At 46.9% G+C, this 25,297-nt stretch overlaps 1 protein-coding gene across 2 annotated transcripts in view; it reads left to right on the top strand.

Moving 5' to 3' along the window:
• zranb1a (zinc finger, RAN-binding domain containing 1a) overlaps positions 1-25,297 on the top strand; it is a 43,270-nt gene that overhangs the window by 1,834 nt on the left and 16,139 nt on the right. Inside the window, exons 2-5 of one of the 2 annotated variants that reach the window (XM_037544304.1) lie at positions 4,064-4,554; positions 5,064-5,509; positions 16,296-16,483; positions 23,210-23,363. In XM_037544304.1, the coding sequence (XP_037400201.1) occupies positions 4,181-4,554; positions 5,064-5,509; positions 16,296-16,483; positions 23,210-23,363 (1,162 nt within the window). In that variant the 5' untranslated portion in view covers positions 4,064-4,180. Of the gene's footprint in view, positions 1-4,060; positions 4,555-5,063; positions 5,510-16,295; positions 16,484-23,209; positions 23,364-25,297 lie in introns of both variants that reach the window. The other variant, XM_037544303.1, reaches the window with a different exon arrangement.

Genomic DNA, 25,297 nt, shown 5'->3' with positions numbered 1-25,297 from the left:
TGTGTGTAAACAGCTGTGGCTTTATTATCATTTAAGCTGGATTATATTCACACGTTCCAGTCCCTGGTTTGGTTTTTCTGTAAAGAGACAAAGTGACATAAAAAAAAAAGTGTAATACTTTTAATTGGTTTTAATTTTGGAATATACACCCACCGTCGTTTCCACGCTCACTGTCCATCTTATCAGCTCCACTGACCGTATAGCTGCACTCTGTAGTTCTACAGTTACAGACTGTAGTCCATCTGTTTCTCTGATACTCTGTTACCCTGTTCTTCAGTGGTCAGGACCCCCATGGACCCCGTGGTGGTGGTGTGTCAGTGTGTGTTGTGCTGGTCTGAGTGGATCAGACACAGCAGTGCTGCTGGAGTATTAAGCCCTGTGTCCACTCACTGTCCACTCTATTAGACACTCCTACCTTGTCGGTCCACCTTGTAGATGTAAAGTCAGAGACGACAGCTCATCTGCTGCTGCACGGTTTGTGTTGGTCACCCTCTAGTCCTTCATCAGTGCCCACAGGACGCTGCCCACAGGACGCTGCCCACAGGACGCTGCCCACAGGACGCTGCCCACAGGACGTTTTCGGTTCTCAGTCCAGAAGCGACACTGAGCAGCACTGCTGTGTCTGATCCACTCAGACCAGCGCAACACACACTAACACACCACCACCACGTCAGTGTTACTGCAGTGCTGAGAATGACCCACCACCCAAACAGTACCTGCTCTGTGAGGGTCCATGGGGGTCCTGACCACTGAAGAACAGGGTAACAGAGTATCAGAGAAACAGATGGACTACAGTCTGTAACTGTAGAACTACAGAGTGGAACTGAACGGTCAGTGGAGCTGATAGAGTGGACAGTAGAAGCAAGGAGGTGGTCAGAACGTTCTGCCTGACCGGTGTGTTCTCCGTGTCGGGTCGTGTGCATTGCATTAAATAGACGCCTTCAGCTGTTACTGCTCTGTTTGGTTCAGGACTGCCTGTCTCTGCACCAGCGTTGCCACAGTTTAGTGCAGTTTGGTGATTTCCTTCCTGCAGCACATCTGACTCAACTCGGCAGTTTCAGCAGCTACGTCTGAGCAGGAAACCTACCAGCTCTGCTGGACTTTGTCCCTCCTGCAGTCCACTTTGTGTTCCTGTGTGCTGACAGACAGACCGAGAGCCCTAATGGCGTAAAGTTCTGTAGGAGTCAGAAATCAGTAAATGCTTCATACCAAAGTGTAACATTTATGATGTTCCACTGTACCATTAAAGGTTCTGTTCAGGAACACATTTCCTTCAAGATACAAACAGTGTAGATGTTCCCCCAGAGGTTCTACAGTGGTTCTAAGGTCTGATTGTTGAGCTTAAATCAGTTCCTCCAGGTGAAAAGTTGGTATTTGTTCCTTTTCATAACCGAATGTTTTAAATCAGAGCAGTAGAGTAAAAGCCTGGAGGCGAGGCGAGGCGGGGTGTGGGGAGTCAGTCCAGCTTAGAACAGATCATTTCAATGGATTATGGTTCAGTTATGTTCCCTGACTGAAGGGACCGAGATGGAGCCTTGAGGGTTCCACCCCAGTGACAGGAGGGGAACTGCCCCAGAGAGAGTCTAGAACCTTATGCTGAAGTAATAGGGGCGGATGATATACCCCAAAAAATCGCAATACTTGGCCAGTCCAAACTTCTACTGTCCCGTTCTAACCGTGCTGTTATTTCACCAGAACATCACAGGTTTATTCACGAACACTATCAGCTGAGACGCCGTTGCTAAGCAACGACTCTGACCGCTGTAGGAGACGCTCGAGCCATTTAAACGTTTTTACTTCTCACTTTACCACAAACAGAAAACGGACACTGTTAAGACCACATCTGACCGACAGCCGATTTGGTCCGACTCTGAAGACGAGACGACGCTAAATTCCCAAACTGTCGTCTCCACTGAGCAGCTTTTCAGTTGGCAGCTGTGACTGAAGAACAGCTGAACAACCTGGAATCAGCCAGAAATGAACCCAACACCATTCGCCAAACTAAACTGGCTGTAAGAAGCTTCACAGACCGGCTGGAACAAAACAACATTAATACTGATCTGGACAAACTGACCAAACTGAGCTGAACCTGATATTGGGTCAGTTTTACGGCTCAGTCTGATTTGGTCCGACTCTGAAGATCAGACACGTCGAGGAGGGAGTTATCACCTATAACATCACGGCTGAGATGATCTACGGCCACCAGACCACAGCCGGGATGGTATTCCGCGATAACGCACTCCCTCTCGGGTTCTACTGCTTCAGTGACAAGTATCAGCATATTGCTAATAAAACCAGCGATTACGGCTGATTTCATTGTCCAGCCCGTTTGTTTTAGTTTAGTAGGCATGTTTGAGCCGGGAATCACCAGGCTGTGCTGGACTCTGATCCTCTGGGGCCGCAGTTGGGCTTCCCTGTTTGTGTTTGGCTTGGAAGCTTCATCCCTGTGGCTCCCGGTTGTGTATCCACAGTTGCTTTGCGACGGTCAGCGCCGCCTTTCCGGTATCAGTTTTCCAGTGAACAGGCAGGGAACAGCGTATAGGATTACAGCCCCCCTCTCCTCGCTGCGAGCTCAGTGGAGTGTATTCTCTCGCTCAGTGGATACTCGCTGCTGTCAAAGTGGCATTTGGCTCGTCTTCAAAAACAAACGTGGGAAGTCTATATCGGAAAAATCAGCATACATGAGATCTGTATGTATGTTGGCACAAGCGTTGCAGGGCCTCGCTTCAAAGAACACGTGAGTCAGAGGGCAGCGGCCAGTTTGGTAGTTTTATCTCTGTATTCCTCTCGCAGAAGGTTTTTCCTTTTAACCCCTTAAATTCCAGCTCTTTTCTTTAGATGCTGCCAACTTGGGGCTAAAACTGAGGTAAAAGGCATGTTGTGTCATTCCGACTTGTGGAAACTGAAAACATGCTTTATGGAACATCACATCTTTCCCAAAATCATGCTTGAGTTCTTTCCTCCACTCAGTGGTGTCTTTTGGTATTTTTGTAAAGCTGAAGAGACCGAGGTGTTTATATTCTCACTCAACACTAATGGAAAAATACGTTACCATGACAACCAGCATCACGTGAGTCCAGTCAGAGTGAGATGAGCAGCAGTGAGCAGTGATTGTGTTTTTAACTGCTTTAAAATGACGTCAGACTCAGGAAAACGTCCTTCACACGTCCTTATTAAAGAAGGCCGAGAGGAAGACGTCGTGCTCTGAGACGCATAAGCTGGACGTCCGTCCCACCGCCGTCTTTTAAAGATCAGAGCATGAACTTCGTCTCCTCTGCAGACCAGTTTCTGCTCCGCCGTGTTGAACGGTATAAACTCTCACTGTGACGCGACGCACATGCAGAACGGACTGAAACTTTCCGATAGGGAATGTAATCGGATACAGACGTTTACACGGATATTATTCTTCTATTTAACAGATTATTTACAGGATTACCACCTCGATCAGTCAGAGAAACCGTAATCTGAATGGCCTCAATCAGACCAGACTATTCCGACTGAGGTGTTAGTCTGATCATGAATGGATTTTTAGGTGTGATTAAACGTGGCTAACTTCACGAAACACCATGGATTCACAATAAACACAAAGCAAGAATTAAAAACCCCAGAGCGGTTATTTTTGGTGTTTTGCTGGGCTCGCTATACATGATGTAGCGATCATTCTGCTTTATTTAGGCTAATTTGAGGGATTTCTCTTCACGGGTGCTTCGTCATGCTCCCGACCGCAGTGAGCTGCCGTCGCAAGATATTGTGGTGGTTCCCACGGGAATGCTGTAGGAGTGCAGATCTCTGGTACCCAAGCGAGAAGGGTAACCTTGTTCAGCACAGGTGCTCAGGCTCACCTAGTGTTTATCAGCTCTCTCGGCTGGGATGCTGTATCAGCGCTCTGCCATGCGAGGTGAGGCTGTGCGTCAGGTGTGCTGTGGCCTTAACCGCGCGGTGCCGTAGTGTCCAGTAAAACAGCGGCAGTATAAGTCAGAAGCTTTTCCGATGTGATCGTGCTTTGTGAGACTGGCTGGTGAGACTCATGTGTTTGTTTGTCTCTTCTTCTGTTTTTCAGCAGCGTGCTACCTGCCTGCGCTCTGTATGTGACGACATCACCTGTTTGAGTGTGTGTGTGTGTGTGTGTGTGTGGGTGGGTGTGTGTGTGTGTGTGTGTGTCAGCTGCTGCTGAACGACCATGACGGAGCTGGGTGTGAAATGGGCCTGCGAGTACTGCACCTACGAGAACTGGCCGTCCGCTATCAAATGCACCATGTGCCGCGCTCAGAGGCCGAGCGGCACCATCATCACCGAGGAGCCGTTTAAGAGCGGCTCCATGCTGGACTCCCCGCACGGCGACTCGGGCGGCAGCAGCCTCCTGATCTGCCCAGATTCCAGCGCCCGGCCCCGCGTCCGGCAGGCGCAGACCGCCGAATCCGGCGCCAAGTGGTCCTGTCACATGTGCACCTACCTGAACTGGCCGCGCGCCGTCCGCTGCACGCAGTGCTTGTGCCAGAGGCAGCGCTCCTGCAGCCCCACCGAAACGCCCCAGACCTCCAGCTCGGGCCTCAGGTACGGCCGGATGACGTGACTTCACTTTGCGGGCAGAATTTTAACGCATGATATGGGACATGAAGTGACCTGTGCAAATATTATGGCACATTTTATTTTCTAAGTTTTTATTTTAACAAATAAAAAGCAAATAAATCTAAATTGTGCATAACCTTGTTCTCTTTAGAGGACATATGAAACGGTCAGTAGTAATGTTGTTATTAATAATAATAACGTGAACTGTTGTTGGGATTTACACTTATTTTATTTATTGATTTTTCCTGGTAGTAAAACTCTTATCTTACCTGTTTAATTAAGGTTCTTTAGGACGCATTCATTCAAGGCGTCATGAAATCTCCAATTTCTCCACTGTTCTATTTGATTGTTTGGTACAGTCCAGAATTCTTCTTTAAAACTAATATTGAATATTATACGTATGTGACTCCCACCTCTACAGCGTAGCAGTCTCCTCTGAGCGTGTTGAGGCTTTCAGTGACGCTGTTTTTTATCATTTCATCTCCCGCCCTCAGGTTTCGGGCTGGGTCAGTGCCCCCTGTAGACCCGTGTGAAGAGTATAACGACAGGAACCGGCTGAACACTCGGGCTCAGAGGTGGATCTGTGCAGCCTGCACGTATGAGAATTGGCCCAAGACGCCACGCTGTGTTGTGTGTGACCACCCACGGCCCAACGACGCCATCCAGCTGACTGAGCCGGACGAGCCGTCACCAGTCATCAACGAGCAGGACCGCGTGCGAATGCCGCGAGCCGGAGGCGTATGTGGGCCAGTGGGGCTGAGGCGGTCTCCGCCCACCTCCAAACGGGACTCGGAGGTGCAGATTCAGGACATTCAGTGTATCGAGCTGGCTGCCGGAGCCCACGGCAGTAAGGAGGAGCTGGAGATGGACTTTAAAAAGCTCAAGCAGATCAAGAACCGCATGAGGAAGAGTGACTGGCTGTTCCTCAACGCCTGTGCAGGTAAGTGCCAGAGGAATGGGGTTTTTTCAGCGTTAGGACTTCCGCCTTTGGGGAATCCTATGGACTTATGGACTCCATAATTAAATTGCTATGTAATGAAAGTCGTTCAGAGTGGTTTGGTGTGAAATGCTCTGAGTTCTGAAACCAGAACCTTCTCAGAACCCGTCACAGAGACGCGTCTCGCCCGTCAGGCAGCGTATTTCTTTTCTTTCTTGCAATAACTTTTAGAGGTTGACGTCTGGTTCCTATCACCACCACAGTGAACAGCTCTGACTTGACGAGTTTCTCTATAACGAAGTATTTCACGACTCAGAATGACTTTGTTTACATTTTAACCTTTTAATTATGCAGAAATTTTGAAAAAAAGATGAAATTCCCTTTCAAGGACTACAGTGACTGTATGGATCAGATTACCTCACACATGCAGCGTGAAGTTGGACGTAATTAGATTGGCAGGAATGTATTTTTAGAAGCCCTGTATATGTGATATAATAAACACACATACCGGTCAAGCGTGACATTCTGACCACCTCCTCGTTTCTACACTCACTGTCCACTTTATCAGCTCCACTGACCGTATAGCTGCACTCTGTAGTTCTACAGTTACAGACTGTAGTCCATCTGTTTCTCTGATACTCTGTTACCCTGTTCTTCAGTGGTCAGGACCCCCATGGACCCTCACAGAGCAGGTACTGCTTGGGTGGTGGGTCATTCTCAGCACTGCAGTCACACTAACGTGGTGGTGGTGTGTTAGTGTGTGTTGTGCTGGTCTGAGTGGTTCAGACACAGCAGTGCTGCTGGAGTTTTTAAACACCTCAGTGTCGCTGCTGGACTGAGAACCAGAAATATCCAGCCAGCAGCGTCCTGTGTCCACTGATGATGGATTAGAGGATGACCAGCACAAACTGTGCAGCAGCAGATGAGCTGTCGTCTCTGACTTTACATCTACAAGGTGGACTGACAAGGTAGGAGTGTCTAATAGAGTGGACAGTGAGTGGACACAGTGTTTAAATACTGTGAGGGTCCATGGGGGTCCTGACCACTGAAGAACAGGGTAACAGAGTATCAGAGAAACAGATGGACTACAGTCTGTAACTGTAGAACTACAAGGTTCTACAAGGCTCCGTGGTGTAATGCTGAGTGCCATGCTGAGTGCCATGCTGTGCCTGGTGCGTGTTCACATGCCACTACCTTATTGTCTTTTGTTCACACAATAACGCCGTGCGTTCTCCTCTTAGCCTTGAGCCCGGCGCTGGGTGGCGCTGATGAATATTCATTTAGATAGTGGATGTGACTAAAGCCCCCAGCGCTGGGCTGTGGAGCAGTGGAACTGTGTTCTCTGGAGTGATGGAGCTCCACTCCAACTCATCCTTTGGGACTCACCATCCAACATCAGTACCTGACCTCAGTAATGCTCCTCATGTCTAGTGTAAAGCCTTCCCAGAAGAGTAGAAGCTGTTACTGCAGCACAGAGAGACAAACTCCCTATTAATACCCTTCATTACAGAAGACTGAACATCTAATCAATATCTGGTATTCAGTTAATCCTCAGGACTCGGACAAAACGGTGGGTCACTTCTAGCCTTCATAACTTCAGAACGGTTTAAGGTACAAACATGATCCACATATCAGGACCTTCGGCAGACCCGCCTCTAACAAGCAAGCGTGACGTCGTGGAGCTGTGACCTCAGCCTCAGTGAGTAATTCGGCTCGGAAAACCACCCGAAATCCTGATATTACTGCTCTTTGTATTCCAACAAAGGGATAAAACAGCGGCGCGATCCACAGTCAGATCATCGTCAGACTCTGACCCGCCGTCCAGAGTGACTTCATCCACCTGTGACCGTCCATCAGCCAGAGATCAGCTCCGTCACCCCCGAACCCGCTCGCTGCTGTGACACGCTGCTATACCACCGTTATAGAGATGCTGCGTCTCTGCTTATGGGCTTCATATCATAAACAAAGGGCTTCAGTTTCACTGATATTAAATCTGCAGCTCAGTCAGTGATTAAAGTAAAGCCGGGCTGCTGTGTCAGAGTTTTAGCGCTGAGCCTGAATCCTAGAGGACAGAAGATCAATAAAAACATGACCGTCTTCTGCTGATTTGATTATTTCACTCATCATAACCAACAGAATGAATCGCCGTCAGCGTCACTGCACTTTCAGCTCACAGAGGAAAACTCCGACTGCTCGTTTTCCAGACCTCTAGAATTAAAACGCACCAATTTAGCAGGCGCTGGATCAGAAATGACCCAAATTCACAGAGAGATCACGTTTCTGTGGCGTTTACATGTCAGACCGCGGCACATCTGAGCAGCCCAGGGTCTCCTGGAGATAACAGCGTGGGGCATGTGTGAGTGTCCATGTGAGGGCTTTAGAATCGTGGCTGTAATTCACCCAGAAATTCCCTGAGACTTCCAGTTTCTCAGGGTTCATATTGTTTTGAAGGGATCCAGTTGGTGCTGGTGTATTACTTCTTTTGCCGAACATGTCAGTTATTGTAAGAAAACTATTTTTCCTCCTTCAGTGGTTTCTTCGTTGTTTTTCATCGGATGTAATTCCTCCTCCAGTCATGTTTCAGGGCGTTCTGTGGTCTGCGAGCTCTTCAGTGGCGTCTGAATGAAGGCTCTGTCTTACTGTACCAGGCCGGTACGTCTCCACAGGGTGAACTCGTACGTTATCAGGCCTGAGCTCAGTCAGTGCCGCCCTGTGTTCACGGTGTCGACAGGGATTTTAGAGTTCACCCGTGAATAATGTGATGTTTATTAACTGTGTAGGTGCACTTAGTTACAGACTGAAGTCCATCTGTTTCTCTGATACTCTGTTACCCTGTTCTTCAGTGGTCAGGACCCCCATGGACCCTCACAGAGCAGGTACTGTTTGGGTGGTGGGTCATTCTGCAGAGAAACTGACGTGTGTTAGTGTGTGTTGCGCTGGTCTGAGCGGATCAGACACAGCAGAGCTGCACAGTTCTGACGGATTCACTCGTATTGACGTGGAGAACGGAGAACGCTTTCTGCTCAGCGGTCAGAAACTCTCTGACCCCCTCTTTCGGTTGGGTTGAGATTGGTTCCTCGACGCCTCACAGCTGTGAAAATGTGGTGCTTTGAAACCGGATTCATCTTTTCGAATCACCCAGTAGATCATTTAAACGGGAGAGCAGGATCGTTTGGTGCGTGAAAGTTAACCTTAATGCCGTAGAAAAGTTACTCGAATTCCACTTTTCAAAGTGAATTTTCCGGAGTTTTCATAAGAATCCTAATTTTAGACGGGAAGTTATTTTATGGCTCATTAAAACTGTTGGGTTGTGTTGTTATGGTTCTGGCCTGCATTGAGCAAAGCCAGCTGAGGTGGTTCGGGCATCTGATCCTCATGCCCCCTGGACGCCTCCCGGTGGGGGTGTACCAGGCACGGCCTACCGGGATAAGGCCCTGGGATCGTCCTAGGACCCGCTGGAGGGGTTACATCTCCAAGTTGGCCTGGGAGCAGCTTGCTGTCCCGGGAATGAGCTGGAGGAAGTTGCGGGGGAACAGGGTCGTCTGGGATCCTCTGCTCTCCCAACTGCCACGGCGACCTATCAGACTAAGCGGTTAACGATGATGATGATGATGATGATGATGATGCAGATGGTTCTGGCCTGCTGTGCTGGCTCATGCAGCGTATAAGGCTTTGGAGTGAAAAGCGCCCTTTCAGTTCCTTTTAATTCTCTTCACTCGGTTTATTTATACCAGAAAGCAGATGTCTGATAAACGAAAGACCCTCGGTCATTTATTAAGGCAGTAAAGGGGGCTCCTCGTGCGTGCGGGGCCTGTTTGCTGTAGACGCTCTTCTGCTTTGCTCTGCCGGGTTATAAATAACTCTGACGGGCACCCGGACAAGAAATCAACATCAGCTTGTAAACAGAGATCACTCAGACCTTCGCAGACCAGGGTGCACGTGGGCGGCACGCCGAGTGTGAGGTTACGCCGAGTGTGAGGTTTCGCCTCGCCGGCGTTTTGGCCGTTTTCCCTAATGAATTTTCATTGATCGTGAAGCAGCTCTGTGCTAATGCTAATGATTTGGGTGTGTCAAAAAACCCCAAATGCCTGCGTGGTCCCGGGATTTCACCCAGACCGGCAAAATGTGACTAACAAAGCAGGTGAGCCGAGTCAGATTTTCACACCGTCTACGTCTCTCAGACCTTAAGAGCTCATCTGCTCAACCTCAGTCTGATTGGACCAGTGACCCGGTGAAAGACCCCCACGAACAGCCGTCCACTTCGTACAAACGAGCAGTCACAGGATGATTCAGAACTTCTTGGCTTCAGGAGTTTTCGTGACTCCGGTATGATGACGTGACGCAGACTAATCTGCCAGTTCGGTTCAAGAACGACGACACAGCTGGAAAATGGATTTCTTAATAGGATCGAATCGTGGAGAACACGGCGAGAGCTGAATGCTTAAAATGCTTCATTATCGCAAAGAGAGCTTCTGAAGAAACTCATAGCACAACGGTCTTTAATTAAAATCCAATAAGGTCCAGTTAGAGAGAACTTCCTCAAGCGAAGGTCCAGAACATCATAACATCAGCCCTACCAGCGTTCTCCTTTAGCAGCTGTAGCCAGTCAGCAGCCTGTCTCTCTCTCACACACACACACACACACACACACACTAACAGCAGGCCATGTGGGAGGAGAACAGAGTGAAGGACACAGCACCTCCTCACTTTCACTCCCCGCGGGTTCAGCCCAGCACCACGTGTGTAATGTAAAGGTGTGGGGGGTGAACAGAGTGAAGCTCTGAAAATGGGTTATTTTATATGATCTACACTGAAAATGAGCAAAGACCAAGAATCTGAGGCTGAAATAATAATAAACCACATCACTCTAAACATTGAAAATTGGTCCCAAAGACCTGAACAAGGTTAAAAAAGGTGACCCGTTTTTTCTTTTGGTAGTTTTCCTGGAACTTTTCTCCGGAGTCCTGCGTGCTCGACTCGGAACCGTCCCGAGCCGTAGACCGTCACGTTGCCCGCCCAGCTGCTTGACTGTGGCCTAATGGCCTTTGCGGTATCAGATTATAGCCGATTATTACGTTGCTGCTGTTGCCAGATCTGCGCGCGAGAGCCTCAGACTAATGCGTTCAGCTCCTTCAGCCGCCTGCTGTTGTGAGTTGCTATTGACTACAGGAACAACAGGCCGGGCCGAGTGAAATGCCGCTGTTTTCGGCGCACCCTAACTGGAGAGGTCACGTGTGTGTGTGTGTGTGTGTGTGTGTGTTGGCTGGAACTCATTTAGAGCCGGGCTGGTTATTACGGACCGGCTGAGACGCTGAGCAGCTGCTGGATTTTGCTCTTCAGAACCTCGTGATGTCACAGCGGTTGAGCCGTGATGTCATTTTACTGCTGTATTTATTTTATATGCTTATTACTTTTCATTAGGAAGGAAATCTACATCCACCTATTTAGCAAGTGTGTTTTTCTGAACAAGACAAACGGGTTTCGTTACATATTTAATGAGCGCTTTCATCCAGAGCAACTTATAATTAGTTATTTACACCAATCGGGCGTAGCGTTGATATCACTCTGTAGATCTACAGTTACGGCCTGTAGTCCGTCTGTTTCTCTGATACCCTGTTCTTCAGGGGTCAGGACCCCCGTGGCCCCTCACGTGCCCAGCTCGAGCCTTTAACACAGTAAAATCACGTCGTATCGCTTTGATACGTCAGCGTGGCGTCCGTCGCAGATCACAGACAGACTGTGTCCTGAGCAGGACCTTATAAATGACCCCTGGTCTGGTTTACCTGCTGAGGTGCTGAAGACTGGCTGTGTGAACGCTGAGCCTCCAGGTCCTCCCCATAAAGCAAGACTGGGTCGTTTGTCAATGTATACATCAAGCAAAACAAGCTACAGACGGGCCGCGCTGAGACCAGCTCTCTACGTGGTGTCAGTTCGCTTCGTTTTTGGGGCCGTTTAGAGGCGTCTGAGTTCACACGTCGCTGCTGTCGGAACAGAACCTCCTCGATTTTGTCGTTTTTCAGTTTTTGACATGATTTGAAGACGCCTGTCGTCCTTTGTCTTGTGTGTAAATTTTATGCTGAGTGGACCAAAAGAAACGTCCCAAAATGACTTGGAAAGACGTCTGGTTCCATTGACTTACATTACAGGAGAAGGAAAAGAACCTAGTTTACTTTTAAAGTTTCCGTTGTGGAGATACGTGGTTTTGTTCTAACGACAGCGACCTGCAAAAGAAACCACGACTCGGCGAGTCCACTTCAGACGCTAAAATGGCCCAAGGGTGAGAGCACCCTGAGCTGCTTTTCTCTTTGGGCCGGAAACTGAACGTAAACATATTCGAGCTTTTTTGGGCAAATGTGTGGCGGCTGAAATTCCAGGTCCTCCCTAGTATAGACGGTACGTAGCGCTGCACTGTGGCATAGCTCCATATTAATAGCCCTTCATTCCTTTAATTACTTTCACCTTCCCCCTATCCATCCCTCTCTCCCGCTGCCATCCCCCTCTTCTCCCTCCCCCTCTAATCCTCTCAGTAAGTCAGTGTCGTGTCCTTCAGCCTTCCGGAGAGGCAGGATGGCTTCTGTGTCTAAGGTGAGCTGTTCTGCAGCCGGTGTGTCACTCAGAGGTTGTGTTTGATGGGGAACGCTCATCTGAGTCAATATCAGCTGATATTTAGTGAACTGCTGTAGTTTTTAGTTAAGCAGTGCTTTATTTCTTAGTCGTAATGAAGACCTGGATGCAGGTTAGTTGGAGTTTTGGGGATGATTCGTTATAGATGTATATAAATATAGAAATAATCAATATAGAATAAATGTTTGATTTTTGTACAGAAGTTGCAGTTTTCAAGCTGGAACTACAAAAAAGTGTGTGTGTGTGTGTGTGTGTGTGTGTGTGTGCGTGCGGCAATGATTTTGTCAAGCCAACATAGTTAGGCCCTGTCCCATTTCTCCTTTTCACCCCTACCCCTTGTTTTGGAGTGCTGCCCCTTGTTCCTGAGCTACAGGGCAGTGGTTGAGATCTTCCTCTGAAATGAGACCCTCTAATAAAAGAGCATCACTTCATTAACAGCTACTAGCGCCGCTCTGTAGGCGACCGTGCCCGTCTGCAGGGACAGCAGAGGAGGGGAAAGTTCAGCTCCTCACTGCTGGGCTTTAGTTACATTTAGGGATCATACGCCTTCAAAGAGGGGGGCAGTTATTTATTATCACCCCCCCTAATTCTTCAGTGATGTGAAGCTGAAGTCAGAAATTCTCCAGATTCTTGTTGGAATTTTCCCGTTCCACCTTAAATGGAGCAGCAGTTACATTCTGGAGCTTCAGGCGTCAGAGCTGCTGGACTATTTAAGGTGGAGCTGGAGAGTTGGTTACATAGCTACCGGGATACTTGCATAATATTAGCGATTTATTTTTAAAATGCTTGTTATGAAAAAAAAATGACCAAAATCACTGAAATGACCTTAAACTGAGGTAAACCAGGGTTATTGTAATGTTTTAACTTATCTGTGGGCGTCTTTGGTCTCTGCTTCTTTCGCTCTCATAACTCTGTTTGGGGTCTCTGGAAAAGATCCTTTTGCAGGGTGGGGAAAAATTTTACAGCCAATTAAAACACAGTACGGACAAACGCTCCTCTGGAAGCAGGTGTGCGGAATACGGACAGCTCAAGCTGATGACACGGATGACGGTTTCTCTGATTTCTTTAAAAATACGTCCAATCGGAATGCGTTTCCGCGGAAGTACTGAGCGGAATACTGCGCTCTTCCCCTTCGATTTTCCCCTTCGTTGTTGCTTTCCCGTGCGTTCTGTTTTGGATGCTACTCCCTAGTGTGGTGCTTCTCAGCGCTGGTCCTGGAGCCCCACTGCCCTGCATGTTTTCCTGCCTCCTTAACTCAAAACTGGGCTGTTAATAAGCAGATTAGTTGGATCAGGTGTGTTGGGAGCAGGGAAAACAGTAAATCGTGCAGGGCGGTGGGCCTCTATGCCCAGGGCTGAGGAATGCTGCCCTAGTGAACGTTATTGCAGCTATAATCTGTGGTGAAAGACGGGGGGATTCACTCGAAGGAGGCCCTCAATATTCTCCCGTTAGGATGAAGCAGTCCGAACCAAAAACAATGCATATGTTGAAGTACATGTAAACGATTGGGTTACATGCGATGCTGGAAGTGAATCTCCGTTTCCCGCCAGACACATTCTGACGCAGCGCTCCGTGTTCCTGAGCGTATCGGCAGGCATTAGTGCGATTAAACGTTCCTCATCGCTCCGATGATGCAGGGGCATCCAGGCTTGTTCGGCGCTCCGTATACTGAGGAGCTCATTGCGCGTTGTTTCGGTCAGATCGATTCGTCCTAGAGCGAATTATTCCAGAATATTCGGGGCCTCTTTCGAGTGAATCTCCCTGTAGAATAGGTTTTCCTGAATTAACACATCCTTTGGCCTTATGCCATTCCAGTCTGCTCCTCCTAATGTTGCAGAAAACATTAAAACCGGATTAATTGATTTCAGTCGCTGCTTTTCAGGGCCGACGTTTTTAACGATGCCTGTTAAACACACCCACCCACCCACCCCCCCCACGAAAAATCAAACGCTCAGTAGTTGCGGACCTAAACCGTACCGGACTCGGAGGAAACAGCCCTGCCTGTGGTTCTGAATGCTCTGTTTTAAAGTGCAGTCATTTGCTCAGTAGCTCCTGTTATTTGAGTGCAGCGTGGTTTAATTGCAGTGGCCCTGCTGTCAGCCTGAAAGCTTTAATTGCGGTCTTTTGAGATTAAATAATTGGATATGATTGATGCTTCTGCTCTTGAAGCGGACACTTTCCGATTCACATGAAAGGCTTTTTCAGCTTGGGTGTAGTCAAGCAGTCGCTCATGAGTGGGTTTGTGTGGACGTGATCTCGTCCTGCGTGGAAGGAGAGTGACCTTCTACATTTAGAGCTGGTTCAGTTTTGCTGGATTTTGAGTTTTGCATATTATCAGCGTTTTGGCAGCGGGGCTGAATAATCAGTCGCAGTTTATTCTCACTCAGATGTGAAAATGGGATTAAGAGCTGATTGTTGCTTGTTTAATTGGGGGGAAAAGTACCTTACATTGAGTTCATGTAGGGCCCATGTGTCAAACACGAGACCCGTGGCACAATCAATCCTATTTGACCCTTTAAGTCATTTAGGTTTTCTGTTGATATTGGCCTGTTTCACAGTAAACTGCACTACAATCCCCAGCATGCACTGCAGCGTAGTTTGTACTGACACCCATCCTAACAACAATCTATGGGACAGTATTTTTCTGCACTAACTGCTTTTCAACTGCAGCTCAACCAACTTAAAGACCATCAACACTATAAACATTATAAAAGCTATGAACACTCAGCAGCTCAGAAACGGGTCCCAGGTGTCTAGGTCAAGGACCCAGGTGTCTAGGTCAAGGACCCAGGTGTCTAGGTCAAGGACCCAGGTGTCTAGGTCAAGCACCCAGGTGTCTAGGTCAAGCACCCAGGTGTCTAGGTCAAGCACCCAGGTGTCTAGGTCAAGGTCCCAGGTGTCTAGGTCAGGGTCCCAGGTGTCTAGGTCAAGGTCCCAGGTGTCTAGGTCAGGGTCCCAGGTGTCTAGGTCAAGGTCCCTGGTGTCTAGGTCAAGCACCCAGGTGTCTAGGTCAAGGACCCAGGTAGGTTTAAAAGATTTACATCCTGAAGACGTTTAAAGAGACTTGTTATCTGTATCTAATGTAACTTCAGTGCAGGGTGATTCAAACAGATTCATCCGATTTCAAATTCCCATATTTTTCCAACCGTGAGGCGCCGAGGAACCAATCGCAGTCCACCTGTAAGAGGGGGTCATAGAGTTTCTGACCGGCTCCTTCAGTCTGAGAGGAGCTGAGACCCCTGAGCAGAACGTTCTGCGTTCTCCACGTCAATCAGAGTGAATCCGTCAGAACTGAGCAGCGGGATTTTCATCAGCAGTGAAGCTCCAGCAGCTCAGAGCGTTCGACGCTGGTTCCACAGCACTGGATGATCTCCGAAATCCCACTGAAGGAGCCGTGAGAGCAGCAACGCCCGACACGCTCAGTCCAGTCTGGGATGAGTCTGACTGTGGTGTTGATGTCGTCCGTCCAGCTGGAGGAGGTTCAGACTGAGACCTTGTAGAACTACATAATAAACTTTATGCTAAAATGCGTTTTGAACTCTGGCTTTGGGACAGTTCCACAGAGCGGTCCTTAGAACTTCATACATTCTACTCTTTTACAGTTTCAGTATCTGAAGTATTTTAATGACAGAATAGTGTAACTATCAAACACATCAAACACACTGTGCTTAGATAAAACATCTGGGCTCCTCTGGTTTAGAGTCAACTCAGTTTCTCCACTCAAATCAGTTACAGCTGAGATGATTAATCTCTGTCTCTCTCTCTGTCTCTCTCTGTCTCTCTCTGTCTCTCTCTGTCTCTCTCTCTCTGTCTCTCTCTGTCTCTCTCTCTCTCTCTCTCTCTCTCTCTCTCTCTCTCTCTCTCTCTCTGTCTCTCTCTCTCTCTGTCTCTCTCTCTGTCTCTCTCTCTCTCTGTCTCTCGCTCGCTCTCTCGCTCGCGCTCTCTCTCTCTCTCTCTCTCGCGCGCTCTCTCTCTCTCTCTTTCTCTCTCTCGCTCTCTCTCGCTCTCTCGCTTGCTCTCTCGCTCTCTCTCTCTCGCGCTCTCTCTCTCTCTCTCGCGCGCTCTCTCTCTCTCTTTCGCTCGCTCGCTCTCTCTCTCTTTCGCTCGCTCGCTCGCTCGCTCTCTCTCTCTCTCTCTGTCTCTCTCTCTCTCTCTCTCTCTGTAGGAGTGGTGGAGGGCGATCTGGCTGCAGTGGAGGCCTATAAGTCCTCAGGTGGAGACATCGCTCGGCAGCTGACGGCTGATGAGGTTCGTTTGCTGAATCGACCGTCTGCCTTTGATGAAGGTTTCACGCTCGTCCACCTCGCCATCCGCTTCCAGAGGCAGGACATGCTCGCCATCCTGCTGACCGAGGTACCCCCCCCCCCCCCCACCTCTGAGTGTCTATACTGCTTTAATGCACACAGAATCGTATCATAAGCACGAGATCCCAGCCTAAAAAGTCAGACATAACAATAAAGCCACAACTATCGAATATTTTCACGTTTAAAGATTCCATCGAGTGATATCCTGAATATAGAAACATTCTGTAAGGATGAGGAAAGCTCAAGATGTGTGTTTGGCTTTAATGGTTAAAAGAAAGGAATTTTTAATTTTATTTATTTATAAACATCAATGATAAACAATTATTGTCATAGCAACTGGCATAAAACGCTGCTGTTAGGGATTTTGCCCGGTCAGGAACTCAGCTGGGTGACGTTATCACCTCAAATTAGACCTCCAATTCAGACAGTTGGGAACAAACTCTGGACAGCCGGATCTCTAATGCGTTCATCAACACTCTCCATTGAACATCAGCGCTGGTGATAGACTGTCAGTGTAACGGAAGATAGCGTCCCTGGAAAGTCCCCAAAGAACCTCAGATTAAGCGTGTAGCATGTGTGTTGCGTGTCTGGAGAACATAATACATGTGAGTACAAACAAATCTGGAGCCAAATGTTCTTTACTAGTAGGGGGTAAATAAAAGGATAAAATATTGATACAGCGGCCTGTTGCATCACTTTCTTTTGCGATACGTTATCGATTTTCACCAAATATCGATTTGTTTATTGAAACGTACGTCTGCTTCTGAGTCTTGGTTCCTCTCAAGGCTTCGTCCTGCTGCACTTCAGGAGTTTTTCCTTGCCACTGTCTCCGTTGGCGACGCTCATGGGGGCTTGGACTCAGGATTTTTCTGAAAAGCTGCTTTGTGACGGCGCCTGTTGTAAAAAATTAAGATTAAAAATTAAGATGCACTTTTTAATCCCACCAAGGGGGAAATTCCACCTCCGCATTTAACCCCATCCGTGAAGTGAAACACCACATACACACAAGTGAGCACACACACACTAGGGGGCAGTGAGCACACTTGCCCGGAGCAGTGGGGGTTAGGTGTCTTGCTCACGGACACCTCAGTCATGGACCGTCGGTGCTGGGGATTGAACCAGCGACCTTCCGGTCACAGAGCCAGTTCCCCAACCTCCTGCCCACGACTGCCCCCAGTGTATAGTTGTATAATTAAACTTTGACTTGACTTGATGCACCGTAAACGCTCTAAACGGACTCCCCCTCCAACTTGATTTCTCAGATTCACTACTTGAAGCATCGTCCTCTTCCGTCGTCCTTCAAGGGTCTGGACCCAGTTCGGCTGGTGCGGCTTTGACGGAACAAATGAAACAAAGATTTTGTGATTTGCAAGAACCGAAAAAATCTCGTTTCCACAGAAAAGATTTTAGTGAGAGACGGCTGTGTTCTGCCTTTAGACGTGCTGAACCCAGAGCTGTTCTGCTCTCTGGCAGTTTATGAATATTTTATATTGGACATTTAATATTATGCCACCAAAGTCAGGGTGTGTGTGTGTGTGACTGTCGAATTCTGTGAAACTGACACTAATAAATATAAAGGCCTGGTCCCATTTCTCCTTCTTACCCCTACCCCTTGTTTTGGAGTGTCCCCCCTTGTTCCTGAGCTACAGGGCAGTGGTTGAGATCTTCCCTCTGAAATGAGACCCTCTAATAAAAGAGCATCACTTCATTAACAGCTACTAGCGCCGCTCTGTAGGCGACCCTGCCCGTCTGCAGGGACAGCAGAGGAGGGGAAAGTTCAGCTCCTCACTGCTGGGCTTTCACAAACTATTAGCAATTTAAAAAAAAATGTAAATGCTTGTTATAAAGAAAAACGACCAAAATGCACCGAAACCACGTTAAACTAAGGGAATCGGATGGTTGTCGTTTATTGAACAGAGAAAATTCTCACATTTGTGGGTTTCTCTAGACGTTTGTTGCCGTTTTTTCTGTTTTTCTCATCTCTCCCTGTTTGGAGTCTCTAAGGCACCTCCGTTTGGAGGGGCATGTGGCCCTTCATCCCTCTGGCTCCACAACAATGCACCAGTCGTGGGCTGGAGGGCAGGGAACTGACCCTGTGACTGGAGGGTCGCCGGTTCGATCCCCAGTCCCGACAGTACATGACTAACCCCCAGCTGCTCCCCGGGCCCGGTGGATAGGGCTGCCCACCGCTCCGGGCAAGTGTGCTCACTGCCCCCTAGTGTGTGTGTGTGTGCGCTCACTAGTGTGTATGTGGTGTTTCACGAGACGGATGGGTTAAATGCAGAGGTGCAATTGCCCTGTTGTGGGACTAATAAGGGTCTCTTAAATGTCACTTAAGAATCGGGACCCCCTGGATGTGAACGCTCCAAACAGAGGGCTGAGGGCTCAGTGGTAGGGATGAAATGGGACTAGGCCATAATTCCTGCTATTTAGGAGTATTTTGTGCTTTTCAGTTACACAGATGTCGTGATGTATTGTAGAGGATTGTATTGTAGAGGATATCGAGTATCACAAAATCCCAGTGTCGTGTCATCGTCATCATCATCATCATCATCATCATCATCATCATCATGGGCAACATGTCATGGGATGCCCTGTGATTCACACCCCTATTAACTAGCTCACGAGATGTCGACTACTTTTATGGAAATATGAATTGTGTTACTGTATTTGTGTATTTGGATTTAATCTAATCATGTGATATTTTTTACCAGCAGAAACGCGTTTATTGCTAAGATAACTGGTTTTTAACTGTGTGCCTAAGACGTTTACACAGTGCTGTGCTGTGATGCCGTCTGAGGGCCGAGTTTGCTCTGTCTGAGGCATAAGGGCGTTTAGAGTGGCTGCTGTACCGTCAATGAAGGATTTACATGACTGGATTACTGGAGCGCTGAGCTCTGATTGGTCGAGATTTCACCCTCACTAGCCAGGAGCTAATATGTGAGAGTGACAGGATGCATACTGATTAGAACACACACACACACACACACGCACGCACACACACACACACACACAGCAGGAAAGAACAGATTACTGTCATGGAAAGACGTGACATTACTAGCATTACAATCTGCTGCATTACATAAGAGTCCTTCACTCAGACGGACTTATATCGCTAATAATCAACAAAAGGATGATTCTTACGTTCTTTAGTGTGATGTTGCGATAACCAGTAGTGGACAGTAACCAAGTAAATGTAGTTTGCTACTGTACTTAAGTAGTTTTTAATGAACTACTCATTTACTCTTTCTTGAGTAATTTTGTTTACTAATACTTGCACTTGAGTAAATAATCACTACAGTAACGGTACGTGTACTTGAGTATGGATTTTCAGTACTTTTTACCAGTGCTGGACAGTATCTGAGTAACTGAGTAACTGAGTAAATGTAATTAGTTTCTGTACTTTAGTATTTTTGGTGTATCTGTACTGAAGTTTCTCCATTCTGGGCGTCTTTTTCCTTTCACTCCACTACATTTCAGAGTCTAATATCCGACTTTTTCCTCCTACATTTTGAGAAATCTGTCGTTCCTTTTGGTTTCTGTGTGTATAAAAACGTCACATGTCAAAACGAAAGAAGCGCAAAGCCAGAGCACCAATCAGGGCCCAGCGGTCACTTTGTTTAGAGCTGGTTTTGACCTGTTGGTCATACCGACCCAGTGCAGCACGCGGTTCAACGTCAGCGCAGCAGCGTAAAACTTTGGGAGAGTCTGTTCAACATAAATGATGAACTAACCTAACTTTGTGTAAATAGAGCTCAATATAGAAATATGTCCACATATGCAGTTGAGACTGACGCGGCTTTTTTCTGAATTGTCTTTAGTTTTAGTGAAAGTTTAGATTTAGTCAGTCGTTTTATCTCCTTGTTGAGATGCACACAGACCTTTGAAGTTTTAAAAGGGGATAAGTCAGAACTCTGACTTGTGATTGGGTGCAAAATTTAGGGAAAACTGGGCAAATTGCATATTTTGTTGATTGAAAGTGAAAAGAAGTAAACGGTCCGTTTTTGTTATTAAAAAAATTTAATTTTTCTGAAAGTACTAACACAGATACTTTTATATTGGATTTGGAAATGGTGCAAATGTTTGGACACCCTATTAAGTCAGTGCTTAGCAGCGCCCCTTTTGGCACATGTCGCAGCTTGTAAACACGTTTAGTAGTTATTTTATAGCCTTTCTGTTTTTGCTTTAGGAATTTCCACCCACTCAGAACACTTCTAGTTTAGTGATATTCCTGGTTCTTTCATATGCAGTCCGAAAGCTTCAGCCTGCGTTTCTTACAGGAGTTTGTGGTGGATTTTTCGATAACTGCCCAGTTGTAGACGCCACTCTTTAGCTTCAGTTTCTTGACTGATTATGTCGCATGTTCTTCCTGGAATTTGCTATTTAGTACAGTTTATTTTTTCCATCTACCTTTGCGAGATTTCCTGTGCCACTGGAACCCCACACAACCCCAAAGCTTGACAGTAGGCAAGGTGTTCCTTTCATCAAATGCTGCTCCTGTTTCTCCAGGCATACTGTTAGTGACTGTGGCCACAGACGTTTGATCAGAGGCTTTAGACATCGCATTTTGATGACTCTTCCATGCAGATCATATCTGTACAAGCAGTGCTATACAGTACAACGGTGCCCCAGCACTCCATCAGCTAGACCTTCCTGCCCCTCCTTTGCTGTCATATGGGGGTTTTGCTTTGCCTTTCTGACCAGCACACAACCAGATCTCACCCTGACTTCACTCGGCGTTAATTAGCTTCGTTGTTGGCCAGCTGCTTCAAAGCCATGGTTGTTGAGTGTTGGCACAAGGTTTGAAGAGTCCGCCACTTTATTATGCTCTGAAATTTTAATCTTCTCACAGATACTAATCACAATTCTAGTCGTGCGTAACCAGTCTTAGCAAATCAGTTATGGCCTGAGGAGTTTTGACTTTTCAACTTTAAAGATGTCCAAACTTTGGCCCCAATTACTAATAAGTAATTGTAATATTTGCAGTAAAACGTTATTGCGAAGGTTGTTTAGTTCTTTTTACTAAAATCCACAAAATATTTTTGATCGGGGCGCCCAAACTATGGCACACAGCTGTAGGTCAGAACTCGTCCAGAGGGCAGTGTAGAGCATCTTGCGTTTTGATCAGAGCTTCTAATCTGTTTAGTTCAAAGAAAGACGAGAGCAGCCGTCTGAAGGCTGCCGCCCCTCGGCGCTGTGGGCCGTTCACAAACTCGCTGGTTTCAGTGTAAAAACATCCGATGGATTCAGTGCGACTAGAGTAATATCAGTAGCCAAGGTAACGGCTGTTTATGTTGAAGACTTTAGGTGGACTTTAAATTTGAAACCAGGTCATTTACTGTGGATTTGGGGTCCCTTTTTAATATAATACAGTTTTAGGAAAACGCAGCAGCTTGTAGCCTGAAGAATCCTATGTGGAGCTTTTTTTACGAGGGGTATTTTTCAATATTCCTCTTGTGAAAATTTGTCAAATTTGACCGAAGTGCCGTCCCCAGTTTAAAGCACCGTGCAGTTTTACCAACTACTAGCTGTTTTATTTTGACGAACCCTTCGCTAGAACTTTTTCTTTCTTAACCAAAAGTAAATCCATTGCGGAAAGTTTCCTAAAAAGCCAAGGCGTCCCCAAAGTTTTGGTGCATGTGTTTTTAGAAAATCGTGTCAGACACATTGTCCAGAAAGATGGTTGCAGTGTGATGTTTGTACTGTGATGCTTTTTGGAGAATTCGGTGCTCATCTTTTTATCTCCAAACCCTTCGGCGTCCCGCTGTAAGAATCACAGTGAGCTGTATGTGACCTCTGTTTGACCTCTGTAGACAGACTGACCAGCGGTGTGTCAGATATTTCTCACTGGATGTCACAAAATATTATATTATTATAATATTTAATATGATATATTAATATATTATTATAATATGATTCTGCTATTAAATCACAAAAAACCTGAAATACTGATCATTTGGTACTGAAACTCCGAGAACAGTGATTTATGAGAAATTTGGTTCTTTAGCTTCATCAGCCAAACCAGCCGCAGAAACCTGGGTGTGGTCTTAGAGTCTGAGCTCTGTTTTATCTGCATGTAAACAGTCAGTAAAGCAGCTTTTCGTCCTGTGAGAGAATCACTAAAGTTCAGCCTTTTCTCTCTCAGGGCGACGCAGAGAAACCTGTTCATGCGCTTGTTCCACCAGAGTTGATCACTGTAATGGTCTTCATACTGAACCTCCTAAGAAAACAGTACATCCTTTATAGCTCGGACAAAGCGCAGCAGTGCGAATCCTAACAAAAACAAAACGGAGATCAGATCAGATCCTGCTTTAAAAGAGCTGCACTGGCTGCCTGGATCACTCAGGGTAGAGTTTAAAGCTCTGCTACTAGTCTTTAAAGCTCAGAGTAACCTTAAAGCACTGCTTCCATCACAGAGCATCTGTCTGTGATCTCAGATCTGCAGATACGGACCTAAAAACACCTTCAGTAAAACACAGAAAACAGACAGACTCCGAGTTATTCTGCTTCTAAGCTGTGGAACTCAATTCAACCTCTTATTAGACAGTCGGCTCAGAGCTCACTATAAAGAAGCACCTGGAAGCGTCTTTTAACTCAGCGCTTCATCAAAACTCTACGTCTTGTGGTTTTTATCTTCTAATTTGATCGGTTTTAATTTCTTCTGATTCTAGTATAACACTTTTATCATCTGTCTGTAAAGCACTTTGAGCTGCCACTGGCATGAAAAGTGCTACATAAATAAAAATGATTATTGTTGTTTCTTCCTGGACTCCAGGTGTCTCAGCAGGCGGTGAAGTGTATCCCGGCGATGGTGTGTCCCGAGCTGACGGAGCAGATTCGCAGAGAAATCGCCGCCTCGCTGCACCAGCGCAAAGGAGACTTCGCCTGTTACTTCCTCACGGATTTAGTCACCTTCACTCTACCAGCAGGTAGGCACGTCTAGCTAGTTAGGACCTTCGCATATAAATATGAATCGGGAGTCGTGGGCCCAGTCCCATTTCTCCTTCTCACCCTGACCCCTTGTTTTGGAGCGCTGCCCCTTGTTCCTGAGCTACAGGGCAGTGGTTGAGATCTTCCCTCTGAAATGAGACCCTCTAATAAAAGAGCATCACTTCATTAACAGCTACTAGCGCTGCTCTGTAGGCGCCCCTGCCCGTCTGCAGGGACAGCAGAGGAGGGGAAAGTTCAGCTCCTCACTGCTGGGCTTTAGTTACATTTAGGGGTCATACGCCTTCAAAGAGGGGGGCAGTTATTTATTATCACCCAAAGTCTTCCTAGTAGATTACAAAGAGATGCAAAATAGAAGCATTGTGTCAAATTTACACTAAAGATTAGAGATGGCCCAAACAAATCCTGATAAGTTGAGGATAAAACTCAACAAAGGTGCTGCAGAGTTTACTTTCTTGCTGCTACGCTGCTTTCAGAAACTAACTGGGTTGCCAGCTATTCAGAACTTCAAACCTTTTCCCGCAGCTGTGATTAATCTTTTTAACTCCTCGGGACCACCGGTGGTCCCAAACCGCTCTTCATCATGTTCTTCATAACGTTCATACTCCATAAGCTCCATTCAGAAGCTGGGCGTCGTGTGAGGCTGTAGCTCTTCTCTCCAGTCTAATAGACGGTGACGTCATTTTAAACCCTTATAATAAAAGAAGCTGAACTCAGTTTGTTTTTCTACTGAAAGTCGACCCGTTTTTCACAAAGAGCGGCGCAGATTTTTGGCTCTCAGCAGTGAATTGTGAGCGTGTAGTGAAATGTGGAGATCATAAAACACACGTTCTGATCATTTGAGGGGAGATTTTACAAAAATAAACCCAAAAATTTGTTTATTTCATGCAGTTGCTGAATAATTTGCCTAGGATGCAAATTCAGGTGACTGAGAAAGAACTCATGAGTGAAACACGTGTGGAAAATGATGGCAACCCTGGCAACCCTGCAGCTTAAACTCTCCATTAATTGCATTATTAATGCAGAGCAGCTGTTTTCACGCTGTTCTGTGTGGTTTCACTGCTGGTGCAGGAGCTGCATAGTTTTCATAGAAACTACAGATGATGTTCTCTTCTGATGCTTAGTTGCTCTTTCTGGACTACAAGAAATACCTTGATTTTGCAGTATACTGAGATCTTGAGTCTCCTTCACAAAAAGGCTACAGGACTGGTCATTTTAACTGAAAGACCGAATGTAATCTGGTGTCCATATATAGGCCTGTGTGAAGACACACGCAGACAGGACACGCAGACAGGACACGCCTTGAACTTGAGCACATCAGCAGCTGAGCTGGGGAGCACAAAGCCCCCGTCAAATGGTGGGAGTTCAGTTTGTTCCCTACATTTCTTTCACATATTCACTATATTTCCAAAAGTATTCACTCCCCCATCCAAATCACTGAATCCAGGTGTTCCAGTCACTTCCATGGCCACAGGTGTATAAAGCCGAGCCCCTCGGCCTGCAGACTGCTTCTACAGACATTAGTGAAAGAATGGGTCGCTCTCAGGAGCTCAGTGAATTCCAGCGTGGTACCGTGATCGGACGCCACCTGTGCAGCAAGTCCAGTCGTGAAATTTCCTCACTACTAAATATTCCACAGTCAGCTGTCAGTGGGATTATAACAAAGTGGAAGCGATTGGGAACGACAGCAGCTCAGCCACGAAGTGGTCGGCCACGTAAAATGACAGAGCGGTCAGCGGATGCTGAGGGGCATAGTGCGCAGAGGTCACCGACTTTCTGCAGAGTCAATCACTACAGACCTCCAAACTTCATGTGGCCTTCAGATCAGCTCAAGAACAGCGTAGAGAGCTTCATGGAATGGGTTTCCATGGCCGAGCAGCTGCATCCAAGCCTTACATCACCAAGCACAATGCTC

Source organism: Pygocentrus nattereri, chromosome 13 (assembly GCF_015220715.1).
Source record: "Pygocentrus nattereri isolate fPygNat1 chromosome 13, fPygNat1.pri, whole genome shotgun sequence".
NCBI lineage: Eukaryota > Metazoa > Chordata > Actinopteri > Characiformes > Serrasalmidae > Pygocentrus > Pygocentrus nattereri.
Note: the sequence above shows the minus strand (reverse complement) of the source record. Positions and strands in the feature narration are given on the sequence as shown.